Source organism: Trachymyrmex cornetzi, unplaced genomic scaffold (assembly GCF_001594075.2).
Source record: "Trachymyrmex cornetzi isolate Tcor2-1 unplaced genomic scaffold, Tcor1.1 scaffold39, whole genome shotgun sequence".
NCBI classification, from domain to species: domain Eukaryota; kingdom Metazoa; phylum Arthropoda; class Insecta; order Hymenoptera; family Formicidae; genus Trachymyrmex; species Trachymyrmex cornetzi.
This window is the reverse complement of record NW_017298640.1, coordinates 486,314-509,728: the sequence shown is the minus strand read 5'-3', so window position 1 is coordinate 509,728 and position 23,415 is coordinate 486,314. Positions and strand designations below refer to the sequence as shown.

Genomic DNA, 23,415 nt, shown 5'->3' with positions numbered 1-23,415 from the left:
TAGTACTCTCCTTAGCACCTTTGTCATACTGACTTAAGCCGGTTGCGCCTGATAAATCTAGGACTCTAGGGCCGGTATTCATAGTCGGTTCTTATTTTAAGACCGTCTTAAGTAATGTCTTAAGTCGCTAATGCGGCCTTCTGATTGGTTCATGACATCTTAAGACTGTACTTAAAACGGTCATAAGGCCATTCTACATTGGTCGTATCGTAGCGTCGGAAGCATCGTAAGCATCATACAACTTTAAAATTGGAGCATCGGAACATTTGTTCAAGCAACAAACTTGTGACTTGCGACGTCTACGATACGACCAATGTAGAATGGCCTTAAAATCCGACTTACCGGCCTAGGCACCCTAAACTTTCATTGACGGCACGAAGGGTTTCCGGTCTAGACCTTTGAAGTTTGTGGCGGGTTGCCGGCTGCCATCTTGCACCTCGCTCGTTTGAGAAGCCGGCCGCCCTAAAAAATTTGGAGTTTCACGCGTTCGCGCGGCCTTAGCAACTTCGTGAGTGATTTTTGTATACTCGCAACGAATCCAGGAATCCATCGTGTTGAATCCGATCAATATTCAAGCTCGGAATGGTTTAGGTGAGTCTTCTGAATGGGTCTACATCTATTCCTTGATCATAATGGCGTGTAATTTATTGAGTACATGTGTATATGTGCCTTGTACCTCTTATATGCTTTTGCGTGCTTTTCTTCCGTTGGTCCGTAGTATATTCATCTCGTAACTCTTGCGATTCCTCGAATTAGTTGGAAAATTAATTTTATTTTGATACAATTTTGTATGCCTCCGAAAAAAAACTTGGAAATATATCTTTGAATATATGCAAAATTCGAGCGTTATAATTGAGATAAATGAAAATATAATAATACGTTCTCTCTTAATTGTTAATTAATAAAAACTCAGATTTATATTTCTGTCTGCATATTTTTATCATATTTATTTTTTGCTGGTTCAAAATACATCTTTATAAAATTTATGATACTGTTTTTTAATCATAGCAAATTTGCATGTGTCTCGAGATTTTGAATCTTTTTAATATATTTAAAATAAATTATGTGTACATTTGTAATCAACTTTAAAATAACAATAACAAGAGAGAGAGAGAGAATAAATGAATGAATGAATGAATGAATGAATGAATAAATGAATGAATTTTTATTTTTCAAGCTTCCATATTCTTTTTAAGATACATACACACATACACATACTATATATATATATATATATATATATATATATATAACTTGCTAACTTTTTGTTATAGCAAATTAGATGCATTCACAAGGAAAGGCTACATTCTGGCTTCATTGATTTTGATCAAACTTGCAACAATGTTAAGAGGCGATTAAAAACCAACAACTATATAACTGTTCCTTCAAATGGCTTTAAAGAAGCTGTTTTATACTAATAATTAATTATGGCTTTATGGATCAAGTTTTTTTCTCACCTAATGATTATTTTAAACGTTCCTAGTGATTTATACAATACAAAAAATGGTTCAATGGAAATCAGAGATACTAAAACGACCTATTGACTATCTTCATTTCATTCATCATTGATCACACTTGAACCAGCATCCTATGGCACCATAGTTTAGCACACTAACTGCTGATCCATAGTAGCTTGTTAGTATGTCTTCCTATAATAATAGTATATACTAATATATATACAAAATATATGTTGTTCAATTATGTACTCGGTTTCTAAGATTAAACATTTTATAGAAGTTGGTTTCGTATTCGTCTAACATTGCTGCAAGTTTTTATCAAAATCGGTGAGGATTAGAGCATAGTCTCTCCTTGTCATTGGGCACATGGCATATATTAAAACTGCTGTACACAGATTAATATAAAAATGTGTTTAGTATAAATATAAAACAGATTAAATAGCAAAATTTACAATATACTTTATTGTGTTGTTAGACAAAACATGTATTTTATATTTGCATTTCAGTTTTAAACTTAGATTACATCAATATACAGTAGCTTTTATACGCATCAGTGCATAGTAGTGCATACAATCAAATTCACTATTAAATTATTTATTGTAGCAATTTAATTGATTTTTTCTTTAAATTATTCTTCATATTTTTTATTAATGTAAACATTCAACAGAATTATATAAATTGCTTAGGTTCGTTACTGTTCTCACATGTACGTAGCTGGATAAGCAAGGAAGTTAAAGTCGCTAATAGCTCTAGGTTTGGAATAGACAGTCGAGATAGTATATCATTCAACAAGACACTTATCAATAATAATACTTCTTTGAGAATGGCTTTACCGAGTAGAGCACGTGTCTATGCTGATGTAAATTCACATAAACCAAGAGAATATTGGGATTATGAATCTTATGTTGTCGATTGGGGGTAAGATTTAACAACAATATGTCAATGATATTACTATTATAATATATTATTTTATTTACTATATATATTTTTTTTTTTTAGGCAACAAGATGATTATCAGTTAGTGAGAAAATTAGGCAGGGGTAAATATAGCGAAGTATTTGAGGCTATAAATGTTACAAACAATGAAAATTGTGTTGTAAAAATATTGAAGGTATGATAGAGTATGATCAATATAATACAAATATCTTTTTAGTTGGAAACATTCTTTAATTGGTCAATTCGTAAAATTCTTTCTTCTAATTAATCAATCAAATGCTTCAAAGCATTTATAGTAAAACTAACTGTATTCATAGTCATGTTATATATTATTATATATAAATATTTAATATAAACTGAAAGATGAAAGTAATAATTTTTTATTTGTTACAGCCTGTTAAAAAGAAGAAAATAAAAAGAGAAATAAAAATTTTAGAAAATCTTAAAGGTGGGACCAACATAATTACACTCCAAGCAGTTGTTAAAGATCCAGTTTCAAGGACACCGGCATTGATTTTCGAACATGTCAACAACACAGATTTCAAGCAATTATATCAGACGTTAACTGACTACGACATAAGATACTACCTCTATGAATTATTAAAAGTGCGTGTATTGTTAAGTGCAATGGAACTAAATATCAGTTGATGGTGAACATCGAAATAATTATTTGTTGATAGATGTAGGTGTATATCATGGGTCCGAAAAAGAGTTAAAAGGTTGAATTATTGTTTTTCATATCAAGGATATGAGACAGTTATTAATTTTGCTTTTTGCTGTATCTTTACATCCATATACTAGACATTTTGGATGAAAGTTAAAAATTGTTATTCATGTTTTTAAAACAATTTAAAGAAGTCATTTATATATAGATTATGATTAGTCTATGGCTTTCGTACGATTTCATTTTATTCTTCCTTATTTATAATTTATTAATATTATTTACGCCAATTATTAATGCCAATATTTTTTCTATAAGATGTTAAACATTAGAGAATTAATTTAGAAAAGGCTCTCTCTCAATGATTTTATGATTAAAGACCCTATAATAAAAGTCAAGCCATACGGTAGTCAGTTTTGATTGCCTCGCTAGATTTTATCAATTCCCGCTTATATTTGCATCACACTAATTTTATGTGCCATAAATATTATATTTCAGCAATGTAAGTACGAAATAAATCTTAGATGAAGAATTGTTGTAAAACAGTGCTGCACATCGACTCATTTTCTAAATTTTTATATATATATTTTTTTTGGATATAACTTATTGTGAATAAAAAAATTAAATTTACCTAATAATCTATATTGTAATTGTTACTGAAAGCAATCTCATTTTAAGGAAAATTAGGGCATTCTGATTTTAAAAATAATTTTTTTCGAAATAAACTTTTAAAACTAATTCAATTTTAACTTTTATTAAGTTAATTTTTTATTCCTTCAACTTTTAATTTAATTTTATTAATTTTATAAGCCATTAATTTTAACTTAATTTAGTTTTAAAAAAACATTAACTTATCCAATCCTGAAATTAACATTTGTGTGAATAATTTTAATTGCATTAATATTTTTAATTTCTCTTATCTTTTTTAAATTTAGGAAATCATATATTTTATCTTAAAAGTACATTTGACATTTTACTTAAAAGGCACATGTGGAAACATTTTTTTGTCCTTGTGCATCAACAATTTTTGTTAATTTTGGACTTGTGAATATTTGTTATAAATAACATATTGAAACAGTACGACTAATGCACCATCTAATCGGACACAAATAAAAATATTGTAGTATTTAACATAATTGTTCCTATTTTATGTTCCTGCACAGGCGCTAGACTATTGTCACAGTATGGGAATTATGCACAGAGATGTGAAACCGCACAATGTTATGATAGACCATGAAAATCGAAAATTACGATTAATTGACTGGGGACTAGCAGAGTTTTATCATCCTGGTCAAGAATATAATGTACGAGTAGCTTCCCGCTATTTTAAAGGCCCGGAATTACTTGTAGATTATCAAGTAAGTATTTTACAGTATTAAAATATAACAGAATAAAGGCAAAGAGATTAAAAGGGAAAAAAAAGAAAAAGAAAGTAGAGATAATTTTAATTGTCTTTATAAAAATCTATCATTAAAAAACATTTAAATGTAAATCTTATTTATGTAAACTAATTTGGAATCTTTTGATGTTTTACAGATGTATGATTATTCGTTAGATATGTGGTCATTGGGTTGCATGCTCGCTAGCATGATATTCAGGAAAGAACCGTTTTTTCATGGACACGATAATTATGATCAACTAGTTCGAATTGCAAAAGTTCTTGGAACTGAAGAACTATTCGAATATCTTGACAAGTATCATATTGAATTAGATCCTCGTTTTAACGATATATTAGGCAGACATTCGCGTAAACGTTGGGAACGTTTTGTACATTCAGAGAATCAACATTTAGTGTCCCCAGATAGTTTGGATTTTCTTGACAAACTCTTACGCTATGATCATTATGAAAGATTAACTGCACGTGAAGCAATGGAACATCCTTATTTTTGTAAGCATATATCGACGTGATGCATTATTCTTTAAATCCGTTTTGGTATTTGTCTTTGCATTATCTTAAATGTGTTTCAAAATAGAAAATGAAAATTAATGTTACTGTTACACATAGGCTTGTATATGGTGCATTTATATTTTATTCAGTGAGATATTATGTATCGGAAACATCCTTTCTTTTTAAGAGTGTGTATTTGTTTAATCATACCTTTTCTTCTATTTTAGATCCTATAGTAAAAGAACAGGGTCGTTTGACAATGGTGTCATCATCACCTACTCCCATGGCAGGCTCAGTGCCTGTAGGTGAGTAGCGGCCCAGGTAATGTCACCACCTTAATCTACCTCTATACTAATTGATATAATTATAATATAGTTAACTTATATACTACAAATTTAATATTGTAAAATATGTTTTTTTTATTTCATCAAGATATGCGCTCTCAATGTATCTTTTTTTTCCAAAAATGTTATGCTCAATATTTTATATCTATCATTATGATTATATTTAATTACTCGGTAATACTATAACAAGAAAAATACTCGCTAATACTATAAAAAAAAAAATAAAACGAATACACACATATATATATATATATATATATATATATATATAAATTTTTATGCCTGATACCATGTGCAGGGATGTAATCACAAATGTTATTTGCACTTTACATTGAAATATAACCTGTATTTAAGTAAGATAAAAGAAATGTAAGTTGTAAATACATTAGAAATAGAAAATATTGATTATATATACACATACTGTTTATTTGTTACATTAACTCACTTTTATGTTAATTACCAGCCACGTGACAGTAAGTAATAACTATATCGCGCGTGCGCGCGCGCACACGCACACACAAGATAGAGTATCTCGCCTACATGACCACTCTTAATACCTGTAAGGGTAAGATCGAATAAAAAACATGTTCAAGCAGAATTTGTATGGCTTGACAGGATACAATAATATAATCAATTTTCGAAGAACCGATTTTTTATGATCATTTAAAAATCATGATCATTTTTTCAAATGGAATTGTATGAGTTTTTTTATATTTTTTTATTATTATTTTTGTGCCCTGTTAAATCATCTATTATTTATTAGAACATATTTCTGATTTGCTGATTTTATTCTGCAAAAATGTAAAGAACGGTTGTTAGGTGGAGTATATGTATATACATACACTCTATATATACAACAAAGTGTCCCAGAAAATTTAAATAATTTTCATGTGTAGATAGAATAGACTAAACTGAGTCGAAAAGTTTTGTATCATTTTGCGATTTTCGTAATAATTAACAAGATATTAATTATTAAGATCGCTGAATAAAGTATTTGCTTGGTCATATTGCCAAATGTACGCCCATCTATCATAATCGCTAGGCGCGTGGGGAATTATTTACTACAAGCGACAATAGTTACGCACAGCGACGAAAGAAAACAACTCTGCGTGCTATGTAGTTGTATCTCGCGATTGTATTTGGCAGTAGATTCCCATTCGGGTAGATCTCGTTAACTATTGCGAAAATGGCAAAATTGTATAGAACTTTCTGACTCAGTTTAGTTCTTTTTATTCGTACACGAGCTTTGTTCTAAATATTCTAGGGTACCCTGTGTGTGCGTGCGCGTGTATATACAGAGAGTCCGGTAAGTTTTGATAAAGTGCTCATGTGTAGATAGAGCGGACTAAACTGGGTCGAAAAGTCCTCTATCACACATTTTGAAATTTTCGCAGTAGTTAACAAGATATTAATTACTAAAAATTGCCGAATATTGGTCTTCAATAATTTTTTTCTCAAACATTTACTATCAACTTTACAGAAAAACTGCAAAAGACAAAAATTGTTTATTTTCTTCTCACAAAACTCTAAGAATTTTTTCAGAATTTTTATTAACTTTTTAGTACTGCATTTTCCTATTGGCAACTATTTTTACCAACATGAAAAAATACAGTATTCAAAAATTCTGAAAAAATTCTCAGAACTTTATGAGAAAAAAAAATAATTTTTGTCTCTCGCTATTTTTCTATAAAATTAATAGTATTTGAGTAAAAAATGATTGAAAACTAATATTCAGCGATTTTTAGTACTTAATATCTTGTTTCTCTATATATATATATATATATATGTATATACACAACTAAAAAAATAGGAAAAATTTTCAAATATGCTTAAAATTGTGCAGTATTCAAAATATTGTAACTCGGTAAAAAATGATTGCAGATAAAAAATCGAAAAAATATTTGTAAGCTCGAATTTTTTTTAAGAAAAATTTTAAAGAAAAATGTTCCAAACAAAAATTTCTGACTTCGAGGGAGACATAAAAGGGTACTATTGATTTGACATTGTCATGGTCAAGGCAAGATCATTTTGAATTTTTAAGACCTATTTTTTATTACGTATTCTTATAGCTTACCTCGAGAGCTTTTCAAAACGCTCCCTGGTGAAAATTTTTCTCAAATTTTTTCATATAATTTTTCAGAATTCTATATAATTTTTCAGAATTTCCCTATAATTTTATAATTTTCTCATTTTTTACACGAATTGGAACATTTCTCAGAAAATCTACATCTTTTCTCAGAATTTTTCATATATGTTAATTATGAAATATCGTAAGATTTTTAAGATTTTTTGTAAGTATAATTTCTGACGAAATGTTATAAAATTAAAAAATATTTTTTTTAAATTATGGAATGAAAAATTTCAGAATATTTCAGAATTCAATTGTATGAAAAATTCTGAGAGAAGATGTAAACTTTCCGAATATTTCTGAGTATTTATGAAAAATGTTCCAATTTGTATAAAAATTATGAGAAAAATTTTCACCAAGGCTATAGAGGTAATAAAATGTTTTTTTATTAAATACTTTTCGAGTTATAAGGCTTGAAAGTTACAGAAATGTCGGCATTAGCGTTACCCAAGGTGTCCGACCGATGACTAAAACCTCTTAAATGTTGTTGAGGATCGTGACCTGAACATTTGTCAAAGTCGAGGTTATTGGAGGTTATATCTTTTATTTTTATTTTTTGCACTGAAAATTAATTTTTACGTAAAAATGAAAATAAGCGGTACAACCTCCAATAATCTTGATCATGATAAATGTTATTGAAGTCATGATCCCGAACAACGTTTAGGAGATTTTAGCCGACGGTTAGATGACAATTACACTTTAGGTAATACCGACCGTACTGTAACTTTCAAGTCTTATAACTCAAAAAGTACTTAATGAAAAAATACTTTATTATGGTGTTTCGAAAAGCTCCCGAAATAAACTACAAGAATATGTAACGAAAAATATGGGTTCCATTTAAAAAATTCGAAGTAACTTTGTCCTGACAAAATCTTAATTTGATATTATATTATTTCTATTATTATATATTAAGTTTATCTCTGTAAGTTTACAAGATAAAGAGGTGTGTAGCCACTTATACGGGGACACTATATTTGATATTTAAACGACAATATAATGTTACGTATGTTAGTGACGTATTCTGTACCCGTATAAATCTTTAAACTTCTGTTTACTATCGCGTTTATCATTCTCTTTAATGAACATAATAATCTTGATTATTTTTTAAAATATTAGATTAGTCAATCTGTTATAGGAAATATATTATTGATACTATAAGGACGTGTTGCACAATTAGGACGATTTTTTAAATATGTTCTATTAAAGATACAAAAAATGATAAAAACCAAAGTTGAGTAATATGATGTATCTATATTTCTATTTATTCATTTTTTTATTAAATGCAAATGATTGCACTGTTTTTAAATAAAAGATTTTTCTGAGCATTCTGCAAATAAACGTATAAAATGAAAGCTTGAAAAAGAAATATTTTACGAGATATTTTATATTTTATTTTATTATATTTTTATATTATATTTATAAAATATTTCATAAACAAGACATTTCTTTTATAACTACTTTAATACTTTTATACACAGAATAATCAAATGAATCGCTACAAAGGAAATATATAGTTGTTTTTCGAAAAAAATATGTAATTGTATATTATTATAACATTGTAATTGTATATTGCAAATTGCATAATTAATAACGCAGTAATAATGGAATAGATATTAGAACTTATCTGAATCGTGTGACGCACTCTGTATAAACGGATACTTTTGAAATCGAACTTGTATTTTCTTGAGATTAAATGAAGTAAGACATCGTGTACTCATAAATTGTGCAACATATTGTATATAGTAAGAGATCTCATGTCAAAGCGATTTTTTAACTAGTAAGTTATTACAGATCATCGTGGTGTAACAATGAGCAGCGTATCGGTTCATGGAACAAACGGATTGGAAAGCGTAGAAGAAATTGGAAGTGGGTGTTTGACCCTCTCAGAAGAACTGCCTCAACTCTTATGAATTCAGCAATTGTCAACTGAATCCCAATCTACTACAGAATATAACAATACAACAGCAAATATTTCATATTGCCAAGTATATTCTTCTCTGCACGAAAATCATTCTGGTTTGTAATAACGGTTTCATTAATCCTATCATTTAAAACTGAAGCATTTTATTTTATTTTCTTTAAAAACATAGAACTATTCAAAATTTGCGATGTACTTAGAGAATTGTGAGGGAGATTAGGATTCTGGCATAAAATTTGTCGCATAAACATGCTGTGTCCATATTGGCCGATGTACATGCGATATCGAAGGTAGCATTACTTCTGTTTTACAATTTGCGATGCGCTTTCCTATTTTTTCCGATGTTACTGTTATTATGTTTTTGGCAAATCTATAGATACATAAAGATGCAGCTAGATCCATTTTTATTTGAAAGATGATTACTCGTGTTTACATAATACGCGCAGTGACAAAGAATTTAAACCACTCTTATTTACATTCACATACATGTACACTCATACGCAACGACGGAACACACACACACACACACACACACACACACACACACACACACATACAATCACACTTGTATACATACTTTAAACCATTCGATTTAATACTTTTAACAATAATAAAAATGTTCGTTTATATCTGATGCAACAATAGTTGAATAAAATGTTTGTTATAGCCAAGTACACTCTTTGCGCTCTGTAAATACCTGCTCTGTGCATCCAATAATATCGCCGCTATTTTCCAATAAAAATACAAAATATTAATCTAAAAGTGCAACGTAAAATAAATTCGTTCAACACATATATTTTTGTTATACAACATTTTCGTTTTTTAATCATTTCTATCAGAAAAAAATAAATGGAAGCAGGTTGCGGTAAATTTTACTATACTAGTTACCATATATAAATTCACTAGCACCTAAAACTTGTTACAATGCCTACGACATCGATATATGTGTACACACACAACACGCGCGCGCGTGCGTTAATGATTTAACTCGAGCCACTTAATCTAAATATTTTGAAAAGGAAGCATTTTAGAGAAAAATATTCCGGATGAAAGTTGTATCGTTTGAAAAGAAAAAAATAATGGAAAAATCCATTTTTAACAAAACTGATTTTTCAAAGTCATATAATGATTATCATTTTTTAAAATAAAATATGATATTTTTAAACAAAATATGATTGTAAAGATATAATCCCATTTAAAAAAATAACGATGACTATTATATGATCTTAGAAAAACCGATCTTCTCAAAATTTGATTTTACCATTATTTATATCCCCTTTTAAATAATACAACTTTCGTTTGGAATATTTTTCTGTAAGATACTTTCTTTTCAAGATGTTTAAATTTCACGAGTTAAATGACTCACCCTGTGTGTATACAAAGTGTTTGATAAGTAACGATAAAACTTTCGCATAGGATTATAGCTAGGGACTAAACTGAGGGTGCGATTACATGTAAGGGTGGGATTTCATTTGTGCGTTTTTGTCGTACAACAAATGTGTGCAGGATAGAGAGGTCCTCGGATCTCTCTATCCTATAATCAATCAACAGGCTTGAAAAATTTGTCGTACGACAAAAACGCACAAATGAAATCCCATCCTAACGCGGTACAGAAACTAACTAGGTAACTATAGGAACCGCACAAACCGTGCCACTTGCTTATTTTCCCTTCTATTAGGGTGATGTCCCATGCAGCGGATCGTGCGTAAGCGGATTCGCGTATCGCCAATCACAAAATCATTCTCTTAGATCTGTTTGCAAATTTCGCAAGCATATCTAAGAGAATGATTCTGTGATTGGCGATACGCGAATCCGCTTACGCACGATCCGCTGCATGGGACATCACCTTTACATGTAGCGCGATAAGCGACACGGGCTAGTGATAAATAAACTTTAATATTAATTTTTTTTAATATATTAACTTATTTCTATGCACATCAATACTCTTATTTTTTCAACGGATTTACTTAATAATTGCATTTAAATCAATTAATTCTATTAAAAAGTACTTAGTAACGTGAATTTGTCACTGGTGGTCCGTGCCGCTTACCGCGCTACATGTAATAGAGGAGAAAAGAAGCAAACGATACGGTTTGCGCGGTTCCTATAGTTACCTAGTTAGTTTCTGTATCGCGTACCGCGCTACATGTAGTTTTGATAGTACTTCTTTTTAGTTTTGATTTTTAGTAATTGATATCTTGTTAACTATTGCGAAAATTGCAAATGGTAAAAGACTTTTCGACTCAGTTCAGTCCGCTCTACTTCTATGCGAGTTTTATCGTTACTTATCAAACATCCTGTACACCCACCCACACACACACACACACGCACACACATCTCACAAGTGTCTCACATCTACCGCATTTCCTCTTAAGAATTAAGTATTCTTGAGGTAATTTTGAGACGAAAATCCTAATACAAAAATATCGAGGCTCTACAATAGTTTTTGAATTATAATTTTTTTTTTAAAGATAGTGTGTAATTCGAAAACTATTATACCCTCGATATTTTCGTATTAGAATTTTCGTCTTAAAATGTTCAAAAGAATCCAAAAATAATAGAGGCTATCAAAGTAAAATGGTTTTGGGGACTTATAAGCATTTAAAGTTAGTTTATAATTCAAAAAATTATTGTAGTCTCGACATTTTCGTATTAGGATTTTCGTCTCAAAATTACCTCAAGAATGTGTCCTTAAGAAGAAATGCGGTAGTTGTGAGACAACCTGCATATACATTATATATACATATATGTATACTTCACGTGTGCGTGCATGCGTGTATACACATATACAGGGTGTCCCATTTTAAATGACGACTTCAAATTTTTCTTGAATAGTACATTTTAGAGACAAATGTTTCAGACAAAAATTTTGTGACTTCGAAGGGGACATAAAATGGTACCATTGGTTTGACCTTGGGTGGCATAGTCAAGGTGAGGGCAAGGTCATATACAGTTTTTTAAATGAGACTCCTCATTTTTCATGACGTATTCTTGTAGCTTATCTTGAGAGCTTTCCAAACTAATATAATTAAGTTTATTTTTATTAAGTATTTTTCGAGTTATAAGGCTTACAAGTTACAGCATTGCCAGCATTATCCATGGCCTGGATAACGTTTGTTACAATCAAGGTCATTGGAGATTGTTCCTCTTATTTTCATTTTTTGCACTAAAAATTCATTTCTACGTAAAAATGAAAATAAGAGGTACAACCTCCAATAGCCTTGATCTTGACAAACATTATCCAAGTAGTGATCCTGAACAACATTCAAGAAATTTTAGCCGTCGGTCGGACATCATGGGTAATGCCGGCGGTGCTGTAACTTGCAAGATAACTCGAAAAATACTTAATGAAAATGAACTTGGGTAATGTTAATACCGACGGTACTGTAATTTTCAAGACTTATAATTCGCAAAATACTTAATGAAAAAATTACAAATTAAGGCTCCTGACTACTCAGCCAAGAACTCTACGTTGACGGTGGCGACACAGTATCAGACGGCAGTCTGGCAAAATCGGTAGCCACACACTTAAGCACGAGCCCATGTCCGTGTGACATGGGATCGTGCTTGTATGTGTGTTACAGCGCTACACCACAATAAATGATCGAACTTATAGGTGTGAAAAAGTGACATTTTGACCAGTTTTGACGACGAAATTTGTGCACAATGCCATTTCATTATTATTTGCTTAATTGTGAAAATGTGACTTGTTTCGTACTTCTCAAAGTCGTAATTTTCGATGACAACTAAAGTTATCTTGGAATTTTATACGTAAAAGTGTATATTTAACTCGTTTCAACAGTCATGAAACCGTGTGTTTCTGCCAGAATATAGGCTCACTTTACGAGTCTTTTACGACCATTTACTGACTATCAAGGAAAAAAAGGACAGTTTTCATCGATTTTTACAAGTATTTTAAAGCGAACCCATCGTTTAATTTCATCCAAATTGTCTCTGTTTACAAATGGCATCGTGCATAAATTAACGTGTCATTCCTCGCTTCTGACGTCACGATTCCAACATGGCCGCAGCGACTACTCAGGGGCTTTAATATAAAAACTAATAAGTTTTTACAAACTCCTTTAATTAAAATAATTAAAAATTAATAAATATCTTAAACAAGGACTCTCTCTTCTTAAAATAACAAAAAATAACCTAAATGTGGGCTAATGAGATTCAGCGCGAGCGAAGGTGCGCAATAAATCTTCACAAATAAAATTTGTTACCTCATGTGATTTGTTACTTTTGGAAAATGATTATCCATTAAATTTTATATTCGATACTATTAATGAAAGAGTTAAAACATTAATGAATAAATTGAATTGTTCAGCTAAAAAAACAAATAACAATTTACCTAAAGAACGCGTTAAATGGTTTTCCATACCATATTTAGAAGAGATATCGAATAAATTCAAGAATGCAATTAATGGGGTTTGCCATAGGGTTTCATTTTTTAGTTTGAACAAGTTGAATCAGTTTATTAAAGTTCGTAAGGATTCTTTAAACAATGAATTAAAAAGGAATGTAGTCTACAAGATCGACTGTCGTGATTGCAATGCTTCCTATGTGGGAAAAACAGGGAGGAAATTAAAAACCAGACTTTCTGAACACAAAAAGCATATCCATAGTAAAACATCCACTCATTCAGTGATCACAGAACATAGGTTGCAAAACAATCATAACTTTGATTGGCAAAACGTAGAGATTTTGAATGTAGAAAATTATTATAATAAAAGGTTAATATCAGAGATGATGCATATTAATCGACAGACCAATGGGCTGAATTTACAACATGATACCATTGGTTTAAATCATACGTACATTGAAATTCTCAATAAAATTTAAGGCTTGTTCGTAATACAATATATGACATAAACTTGTTTGTCTTCAAATTGACCGCTATGTTACTTGTTTAGCAATCATTATTTAACCGACTATCGAAATGACAAGACACATATTGTTCTCGCAGTTATTTTTTAAAATTTGACGATAATTTATAACATATTAACGAATTACAAAATGTTAAATAAGAGAGATTCATTGTTCAGTGTAGAAGCGTCGACTGTGTGAGGTGAGGTGAATATCAATATTTTCAAATTATTCATACGATAATTTAATCTTTCATATAATTTTAGCTTGAGTTCTCATTGCCACTCAGCTTTCTAACTTTGTGAGTATGTGACTTACCTCACAACAATAAACGGTTCAATATTTGAGAGGAAAAACGTTGGAGATATCATTTTGTCATGCAATACTCCAATCGTTGCGCTAGGGTGAAAGATTGCTGATGAAGACTCAAACCATGAGTGGAAACGTTCAAAGTTACGATTTATATATTTAGTATTAAGAAAAATTGCGCTAACTGATAACCAGCGTTGACTCCTATTGCCTCTAATACATATTTTATGGTTTTATTAATTATTTCAATGAAAAAATATTTTATTGTTTTGAAACTCTCAAGGTAAGTTACAAAAATATGTAATGAAAAATGGGAGATTTCATTTAAAAAATTCAAAATGACTTTGCCCTGATCTTGACGACACCCAAAGTCTAGAGACCCTTTACTGGAGACTGGCCATCTGCCCAACAAATGGCGGCGATAAATCGATTCCATCGATTGTTGTCGATTTCATTTGTGCCATTTGTGATCGTTATGTCGTTATACTTGTCATGTCAAACAATACGTGTAGGTTGGAGAAATAGCTTGTAAATACATATTGACTGAATTTAAGTATTAAAATAGAACGGATTGTTATTTATATAGGGTACTTTCCAATTGCTTAACACATCTTGACACAAACGTACTATCCTTATATTTGTATCATTCTTGATTATATAATTAATTGATTCTCTATATTAATAATATTATTATTAATATATCATTTTATATTATTTTATTTACGATTCTTCAGGAGATATATTGATACACATCATTACGTCACTCATTCACACACACGCGCACGCACGCACGCACACACACAGAGAGAGAGAGAGAGAGGGGGGGGAGGGGGGGAGAGTTATTTGTACATCATTAATTCATCAATACTGCTATAAATTCAGAGTGCGAACGTATTTCAATCCAAAGGAGTTTATTAAAAAAAGGAATTTCTGTTAAAAAAGTGTAAGTAAAAGGAATAGTGTTTTTTTATATTATGATCTCTTGGATATGATAAAGATATTAAAAAGTTCGTAGCGTTTGAGAAACACTTTGAAAATTAAGCAAGAATATTGAAATTTATGTAAATACACCACGTTCGCGCGTAATTTTCAAGGTGTTCTCTATCCGCCTCGAATTTTTTGATAACATTATTATATTCAAGAAGTCAAAATCTATAAAAAAAAAACCACTATTCCTTTTGCTTATACCTTTTTAGGCAGAAATCAGCTCCTTTTCGCGTCCGGCTGAACAGTGTTCCTTATTGGCGCCGCCATTAGTTATGCAGAAGTCACGTGCACCAATCAGTAGAAGTCCCAAATGGTCAGTCTCTAGTAAAGGGTCTCTAGACTAAAGGCCGTTCTACAATAAGTTGCAAACACCCCGTTGCCAGTCGCAAAAGTTGGCAACTACTAGTTGCAAAGTGATATTTCCGGTTGCAATAGATAGTCGCGGTTGCCAACGGAGAGTTGCCCAACTTTTAACTCCTTGGCAACAGCAACTGTCTACCGTAACATCTTAGCCAATCAAATATTGTGTTCGAAAAGCGCGAAGAGTGAAATAAAAGTTGTGATATATCGGTGGTGTTGATTTATTTCATTTTCATTTCGAAAACATCTCGAATATCTATCACATAACCTGCTTGATATATTCTCTTCGATTTTTCGGCTACAGCAAATAACGACGGACGTTCTACTTTCTGATTGGCTGTTTCTATACAAATCGCAACTTTCGACATCCAAATGTGCATTAGGTGTTGCAATGATTTACAACTTGTGACTGGCAACTTGTCACTCCACAACTGGCAACGGGGTGTTCGCAACTTATTGTAGAGAACGGCCTTAAGGGTCTCTACCAAAGTCTCTACCAAACCAGTGGCATCATCTTGTGTCTCCCTCAAAGTCCCAAAACTATTGTCTGAAACATTTTTCCTTAAAATGCACTATTCAAGAGGTGATCGATTAAAATGTATATACAGGGACACCCTGTATATACACATACACATATACGGTGTCCCATTTATCTCGAAAAATATGAAAAATAAATGTCTCGGACAACAATTGTATTGATATATGGTTCAACGGGACACAAAAATGGGAAAATTAATTTTCGAAAAAATCAATTTTTCATGATCATATGACGATTACAGCTATTGTTTTAAATGGAATTGTATGATTTCTTTTACATATAATTCCTCTTAGCATATAAAAATGTTAAGCTAAACATATCGATAAATCAATAGTTTACGGGACATTTTATACTTTATACCTACAAATTTTGACATAAAATATAAAATATCTCGTAAAGTTATTAATCTTTTTATAAACTTGCCTTAGTAATTTTATGCATAGAGTAATGAGATAAATTGATGTAATGAAAACACATAGTTGCTTCTCAAAAAAGAATGTAGTTGCAAATTGCATAATTTTTTTAAAAAGCAACTATTCTTTGCAGTTTGTGTTCTTTGCAGTTGATTCATTATTTTGTGCAAAATAGTATTAAAGCACAATTATTAAAAAAAAAAGAATAGTTGGTAAGATCTTTTACATTTTATGTCAGAGCGTGCATGAACAAAGTATAAAATTATACATCGTAAATTAAAAATTTTTTTATATTAGGTGTACAACTTTGCTTCCGCCGTTTTTTTTCGAAATTCGAGGCTTTATTGTAAAAAAACTGGTTATACATTTATGATTCAAAATATTGTCCATCGCTGGCCACTACTTTCTCCCATATTTCGGGCAGCGTACGAATCCCGCGTCGAAAAATTGGTCATCTTTCGAGGCGATCCACGAATCAATCCAATTTTTTACTTCTTCATAAGACCGGAAGTGCTGGTCAGCCAGGTCGTGTGCCATTGATCGAAACAAGTGATAGTCAGAGGGAGCAACGTCTGGAGAATACGGCGGGTGAGGTAGGACTTCCCATTTTAACGTTTCCAAGTATGTCTTGACCACTTTCGCAACATGGGTTCGAGCATTGTCATGCTGCAAAATCACTTTTGTATTGCGGCCGTTTGTCCTGCTCGGCTCAAACGCATCAATTGCGTTCGATACCGATCGCCTGTGATTGTTTCAGTCGGTTTTAACAGCTCATAATACACTATGCCGAGCTAGTCCCACCAAATACAGAGCATGACCTTGGAGCCGTGAATATTCGGTTTGGCCGTCGACGTGAAAGCATGACCGGGAACTCCCCATGATTTTCTGCGCTTATCGTAATGAACCCATTTTTCGTCCCCAGTCACAATGCTATGCAGAAATCCCTTCCGTTTTTGCCTTTCACAAGCTGTTCACAAGCAAACAAACGCCGTTCAACATCTCTCGGCTTCAACTCGTACGGTACCCAATTTCCTTGTTTCTGAATCATTCCCATGGCTTTGAGGCGTTTTGAAATGGCTTGTTGAGTCACTCCCAATGATCGTGCCAATTCTTCTTGATTTTGACACGAGTCTTGATCAAGTAATGCCTCCAATTCTGCATCTTCGAAAACCTTCTCTCTTCCACCGCTATGCCGGTCTTCGATGTCAAACTCACCGTTTTTGAAGCGTTGAACCACTCACGATACGTCCTTGCACTAATAGCGGCCTCACCATAAGTATTTGAGAGCATTCGATGAGCCTCAGCCGCAGATTTCTTCATATTGAAGCAGAAAATTAAACCCTCCCGCAAATAACGAGAATTTGACTCGTAAACTGACATTTTCAATCGAGAATAACTTTATGATGCAGACACAAATCGACTAATGTTTCTATGGAGTTATGTTGACAGATGCCCAAGTTTATTGTATAACATCTATGATCTATTTATTTCGACCACCACTTACCGCTAAAGCCATCTATAGGAAAACGGCAGAAGCAAAATTGTACACCTAATACTTTTTTAGTGCTTATGCAGAATAGTTAGAGGAATTATATTATGTAAAAGAAGTCATACAATTCCATTAAAAAAAAAATCTTTCCTTTCATATTACCATGAAAACTCGATTTTTAAAAAAATTGATTTTATCATTATTTGTGCCCCGTCAGGCCATATAACTTTTGGTTGAAACTTTTTTCCGTACTTTTCATATTTTTCGACATATTTCGAAATATTGTGAAAATTAACATAGAACATATCCTACATATATTCATATGAATAGCAATATACTAATTTAAAATATAAATATATATGTACATTTATAAACTCGAGTCCTATGCGCTGATCAATGGACGCATTCAGCGAACTCAACATTTGAGTGAGCACTCGCCATTATATTGGTGTATTCTTTTAAATCATTCAATCAGAATTTTAGATCTAAAAGAATACATCAATAGCAGCGAGCGCTCACTCAACTATTGAGTCTACTAAATCGATTTCAATCAATTTCAGCCAATCAATTTTAGGATCACCACACGTACATTACTGTAGTGCCTGACGCCTTATATCAATACATAGGCCTGTATTCATAGTCAATTCTTATTCAAGATCGTCTTAAGTTCTGTCTTGAAGTGTCACGAACCAATCAGAGAGCCGCATTAGCGACTTAAGACATTACATAAGACATTACTTAAGAGGGCCGCATTAAGACATTACTTAAGATGATCTTAAAATAAGACCCGACTATGAATACCGGCTATAGACTCCATTTACACGGCACTCTTAATCGGGTTTAATACATCCCAATAATTACGAACTGGCCAATTACAGTCATTCCATTCTTCAAAGGGATAGCTGTAATTGGTTAGTTTTATATAACTATAGATGTTATAAGGGTGCTATGTACAGTCATTATAGGATTTGACCTTGGAAAAATTAACACCAGGGTAAATTTTTGCAGGCTTTTATCTTTGCCTAAGATTGAAGGAGAAAAAGTTTACCATTGTACAGTAGCCGCTAAGAAAAATAATTAAACAAATAGGGCCCAAATTTCGATTTTTTGCAAATATCTCGATAAATTTTATCAAGAAAATATAAGAAAGAAAAAAGAGGGAAATTTTACACAGAAAAGTTGTATAAGTTTTTGTCATACGAGCAATACTTTTCACGTAAGAAATTATGCAAGATGTGCTTTGTGCAGTGAAGTTGCGGAGCGCGCCGACAAGACGCCAAGCAAAATGAAAAAATTTTCCGTCATACTTCGAATTTTCATTTATTTACATAAATTACTGAAAATGTCAATAGCTCTATTTTAAAGAAGAAAATTAAAAAAAATTTTTTCCTTGTGGAATCAAAGTATGAAGTATATACTGTAATATTCTGTAGGCGATTTTTTTCTTAAGCAATTCGATACCGACTTATAGCTGATTTTATGAAAAAAAGTCAAAAATTGCATGTAACATATTGTTTAATCCATTGTCGAATTGTTAAAAATTGTCGTAGAATAACGAAACCAATTCCATTAAAAAGCTAAAGATTTCAGCTTTTTAACGCGTAATGACCGATTTCTGTACGATTATTCGTCCAAAAGTTATGATATTTTTTGTGCGCGCGTGCGACGCTCCATTTCACTTTGTGTCTTGTCAGCGCGCCCCGCAACTTCACTGCGCAAAGCACATCTTGCATAATTTCTTACGTGAAAAGTATTGCTCATATGACAAAAACTTACAGAATCTTTTCTGTGTAAAATTTTCCTCTCTTATATTTTCTTGGTAAAATTGATATTTATCGAGATATTTGCAAAATTTAACCGAAATTTAAGCCCTATTTGTTTAATTATTTTTCTTAGTGGCTGTATAGTTCGTAGCAGGAATGCCTGGGATTCGATTTTAGGGGTCCATGTTTCATTCTTAGTTATTTTTACATTCATGACTGTTAAAATCTGATACGACCGGATGTTACGTCAGCGATCATAAATGTATAACTAAGAACGAAACGTGGATCCGTAAAATCGAACCTCAGGCATTCCTGCTACGAACTGTACAATGGTAAACTTTTTTCTCCTTCAATCTTATGCAAAAATAAAAGTTTGTGCAAAAATTTATCTTGGTGTTAATTTTTCCGAGGTCCCGCTCAATTTTTGTATAAATTGACTGTACTATAAACATAGTTATACGTCAACGTAAAAAGTAACGCACAAAGAAGAACGTAACATAAAAAAACACAACTCACTTTTTATGTCCATTATATTACGTTTTATGTTGGCTATGTGCTGATGCAAGACAAGGTTTTGACATAAGGTGACGTAAGGCGTTACGACAATGTACGTGCGGTAACCGGTAGCCCTTACGCCAATAATTTAACAACAAAAAACTCGCTTTTCGTGATTATACATCTTTGTTATGCATTGAACACGTAATTTATTCTATATTAATATGTAAGATTGTTTCATATAATATGTACATTCGAGAGGATCTGTACATCACGATGATACATATTTGTAAAGAATGTACAGGAATACAATATGCTCCAATTTCTTGTACACTATCTTTTTATATAATTTTTCAAGGATTTATCAGTTCCTAATGTGAATATAAGTAATGCATTAAGAAAAATTGAATCGTTCATCACTTATATAATGAAAAATTACTACATAAAGCTCTAGGTACTAGTTAAATAATAATTCTTAATCTGACTAGTGTACCGTTTTTGCCTAATTATAATTTAAGTATATACACACCGCGCACGCATATCATACACATGTACACACACGCACATACACACATTTACGCGTATGAATGGTTACGTACATAAAAGATGTAATAATATACAGAAAATGTAATATATACATACGTAAAGTTATATATAAAATATCTGAAAGAGTGACGAGATTATTTACCTATGAATAGTTACATAAACATTTTTTATTTAATTTTCTGCCACATTGACTATTAAATATTATATATATATATATATATATGTATGCATATATATACCGGGTGTTTCAGACTACCCATATCACCCTTTTATCTTCACAGAAGATAGGGTCCAATCGTAAAGGTGTTCAAATAAAAGTTGTAGGGTTTAAAAAGATCTATTTACTAATCTTATCAATTTGACTTTGGGTGGCGTCGCCAACAATCAAATCAAGGTCACGCCGATTTTTTTTAATGGAACACCTAACTTTTTATTTCAGTATTTAATAGCCAATGTCGAGAGTTTTTCAAAATACTATAATAAAGTTATTTTTCATTGAGTACTTTTCGAGTTATAGGGCTCGAAAGTTATAGTACCGCCGGCATTAGCATTACGCAAGGTGTCCGATCGACGGCTAAAACCTCTTGAATGTTGTTCAAGATCGTAACCAAGATAATATTTATCAAGATTAAACTCAATAGAGATTGTTCTTATTTTCATTTTTACGTAAAAATGAATTTTTAGTGCAAAAATGAAAATAAAAGGAATAATCTCAAATGGCTTGATCTCAACAAATGTTATCTAGGACATAATACTGAACAACATTCAAAAGGTTTTAGCCGTCGATTTTATCTTGCGTAATGCTAATGCCGGCGATACTGTAACTTTCGAGTCCTATAACTCAAAAAGTACTCAATGAAAAATAACGTTATTATAGTGTTTTGAAAAGCTCTCGACATCGGCTATTAGATGCCGTAATAAAAAGTTGGATGTTCTATTTAAAAAAATCAATATGACTTTGACCTGATCTTGTGGCGATGCCACCTAAAATCGAACCGATAAGATTAGTAAATAGATCTCTTTAACGGCTCACATATGTTTCTCGAACTTGAAAAGTAGTCAAAATGTGATGAGAAATTATAAGAAAACTATTGAGCTAATTGATTTCATTTTTTTTTATTTTAAAGGTGGATTCTTATAAGGAGCATAAAACGTATAAATAAATTTAAAAAATAATTAAAAACATGGCGGCTGCGTCCAGTGGCGTAGAACGTGTTTTTTTTTATCGGGTCAAACGGTGGGCATGATTCAGCTCGTAATTCTTATCTGAAACAAAAATTTAAAATTTTGTATTATTTTTTAGAATCATAGCTCTCGTGTGACGAGAGGAATTTAAGAAAAAAAAAACATTACGGAAATGGTCATAATTTGAAAGAAAAATTGTAATTTTCACAAAAAAATTGTCTATTTTTTATTGCTATTCGAAAATGGTTAAATTTAATCAAAAAAGCTCTCATGACACGATAGTGAATCTAATTTAGAATACGTATACCAAAAATGAAATTAATCGGACGAACGGTGAGGCAGTTATCATGCCCACCGTTCTGAAAAATGCTATTTCGAGAAAAACGCGTTTAAAGTTTTGCAAGGATAAAATAAAAAATTTTTACTTACGCTTAATCAGCGATGCCTGCACCATAAAAGTTGGCCTTCCTCTGCAGTATGATGACCCTTTTCTGACTGCAATCTGTTCTATATTTCGACGACAATACACCCTACCGGTAACCGGTTAGAATTCTGACCTGCGGAGCGACCTGACTAGTTTCGTTAAAGCAGCTTAACTTCGTCAATAATTCGAATATCGAACTCGTTCTGATCTTAAAATGTTTCTAAGATATGTACCTTTTAAAATAAGCAAAAAAATCGATTTTTTAAAACTGAGAAATCTATGTGAGCCCTTAAACCATACAACTTTTATCTGAACACTTTTATGGTTGGACTTTATCCTGTGAAGATAAAAGGATAGTACTGATGGTCTGAAACACCCAGTATATGCGTAATAGATAATATTTAATTGAAAATTCCTTTTATTCGGCAAGAACGGTGCACATATACTTGTTTACTCACACATACTTGTTTATTCAAATTTTATCCCCCTTGTTCATACATTAAGAGAGAATTTATAATAATATATAGTTTCTAGTGTGTAATGAAACAGAAAATAATGATTATCTAAATAAGCAAATTAACTTGGAAATGAAGATAATTAATTCTAATAGAAATAATACACTGTGTTAAGTTTTGTCTACGGCATCATTTTTTTTACATCATAGTATGCGATTTATTTAAAAAAGACATAATGCATAACTCTGTT

The 23,415-nt window shown here is 31.6% G+C and overlaps 1 protein-coding gene across 2 annotated transcripts; it reads left to right on the top strand.

Annotated features, from left to right (window-relative positions):
* Positions 1-423: 423 nt before the first annotated feature.
* On the top strand, positions 424-10,082 carry CkIIalpha (casein kinase II subunit alpha). Of its 2 annotated transcripts, none has more exons than XM_018511940.1 (8): positions 424-591; positions 2,144-2,375; positions 2,457-2,568; positions 2,787-2,999; positions 4,218-4,412; positions 4,591-4,942; positions 5,170-5,247; positions 9,206-10,082. In XM_018511940.1, the coding sequence occupies exons 2-8, from the start codon at positions 2,281-2,283 to the stop codon at positions 9,322-9,324; spliced, it is 1,164 nt and encodes a 387-aa protein (XP_018367442.1). In that variant the 5' UTR covers positions 424-591; positions 2,144-2,280; the 3' UTR covers positions 9,325-10,082. The 2 variants fall into 2 exon arrangements, with proteins under 2 accessions (XP_018367442.1, XP_018367441.1); XM_018511939.1 differs by having other exon boundaries at positions 5,170-5,263.
* The last annotated feature ends 13,333 nt before the right edge of the window (positions 10,083-23,415 follow it).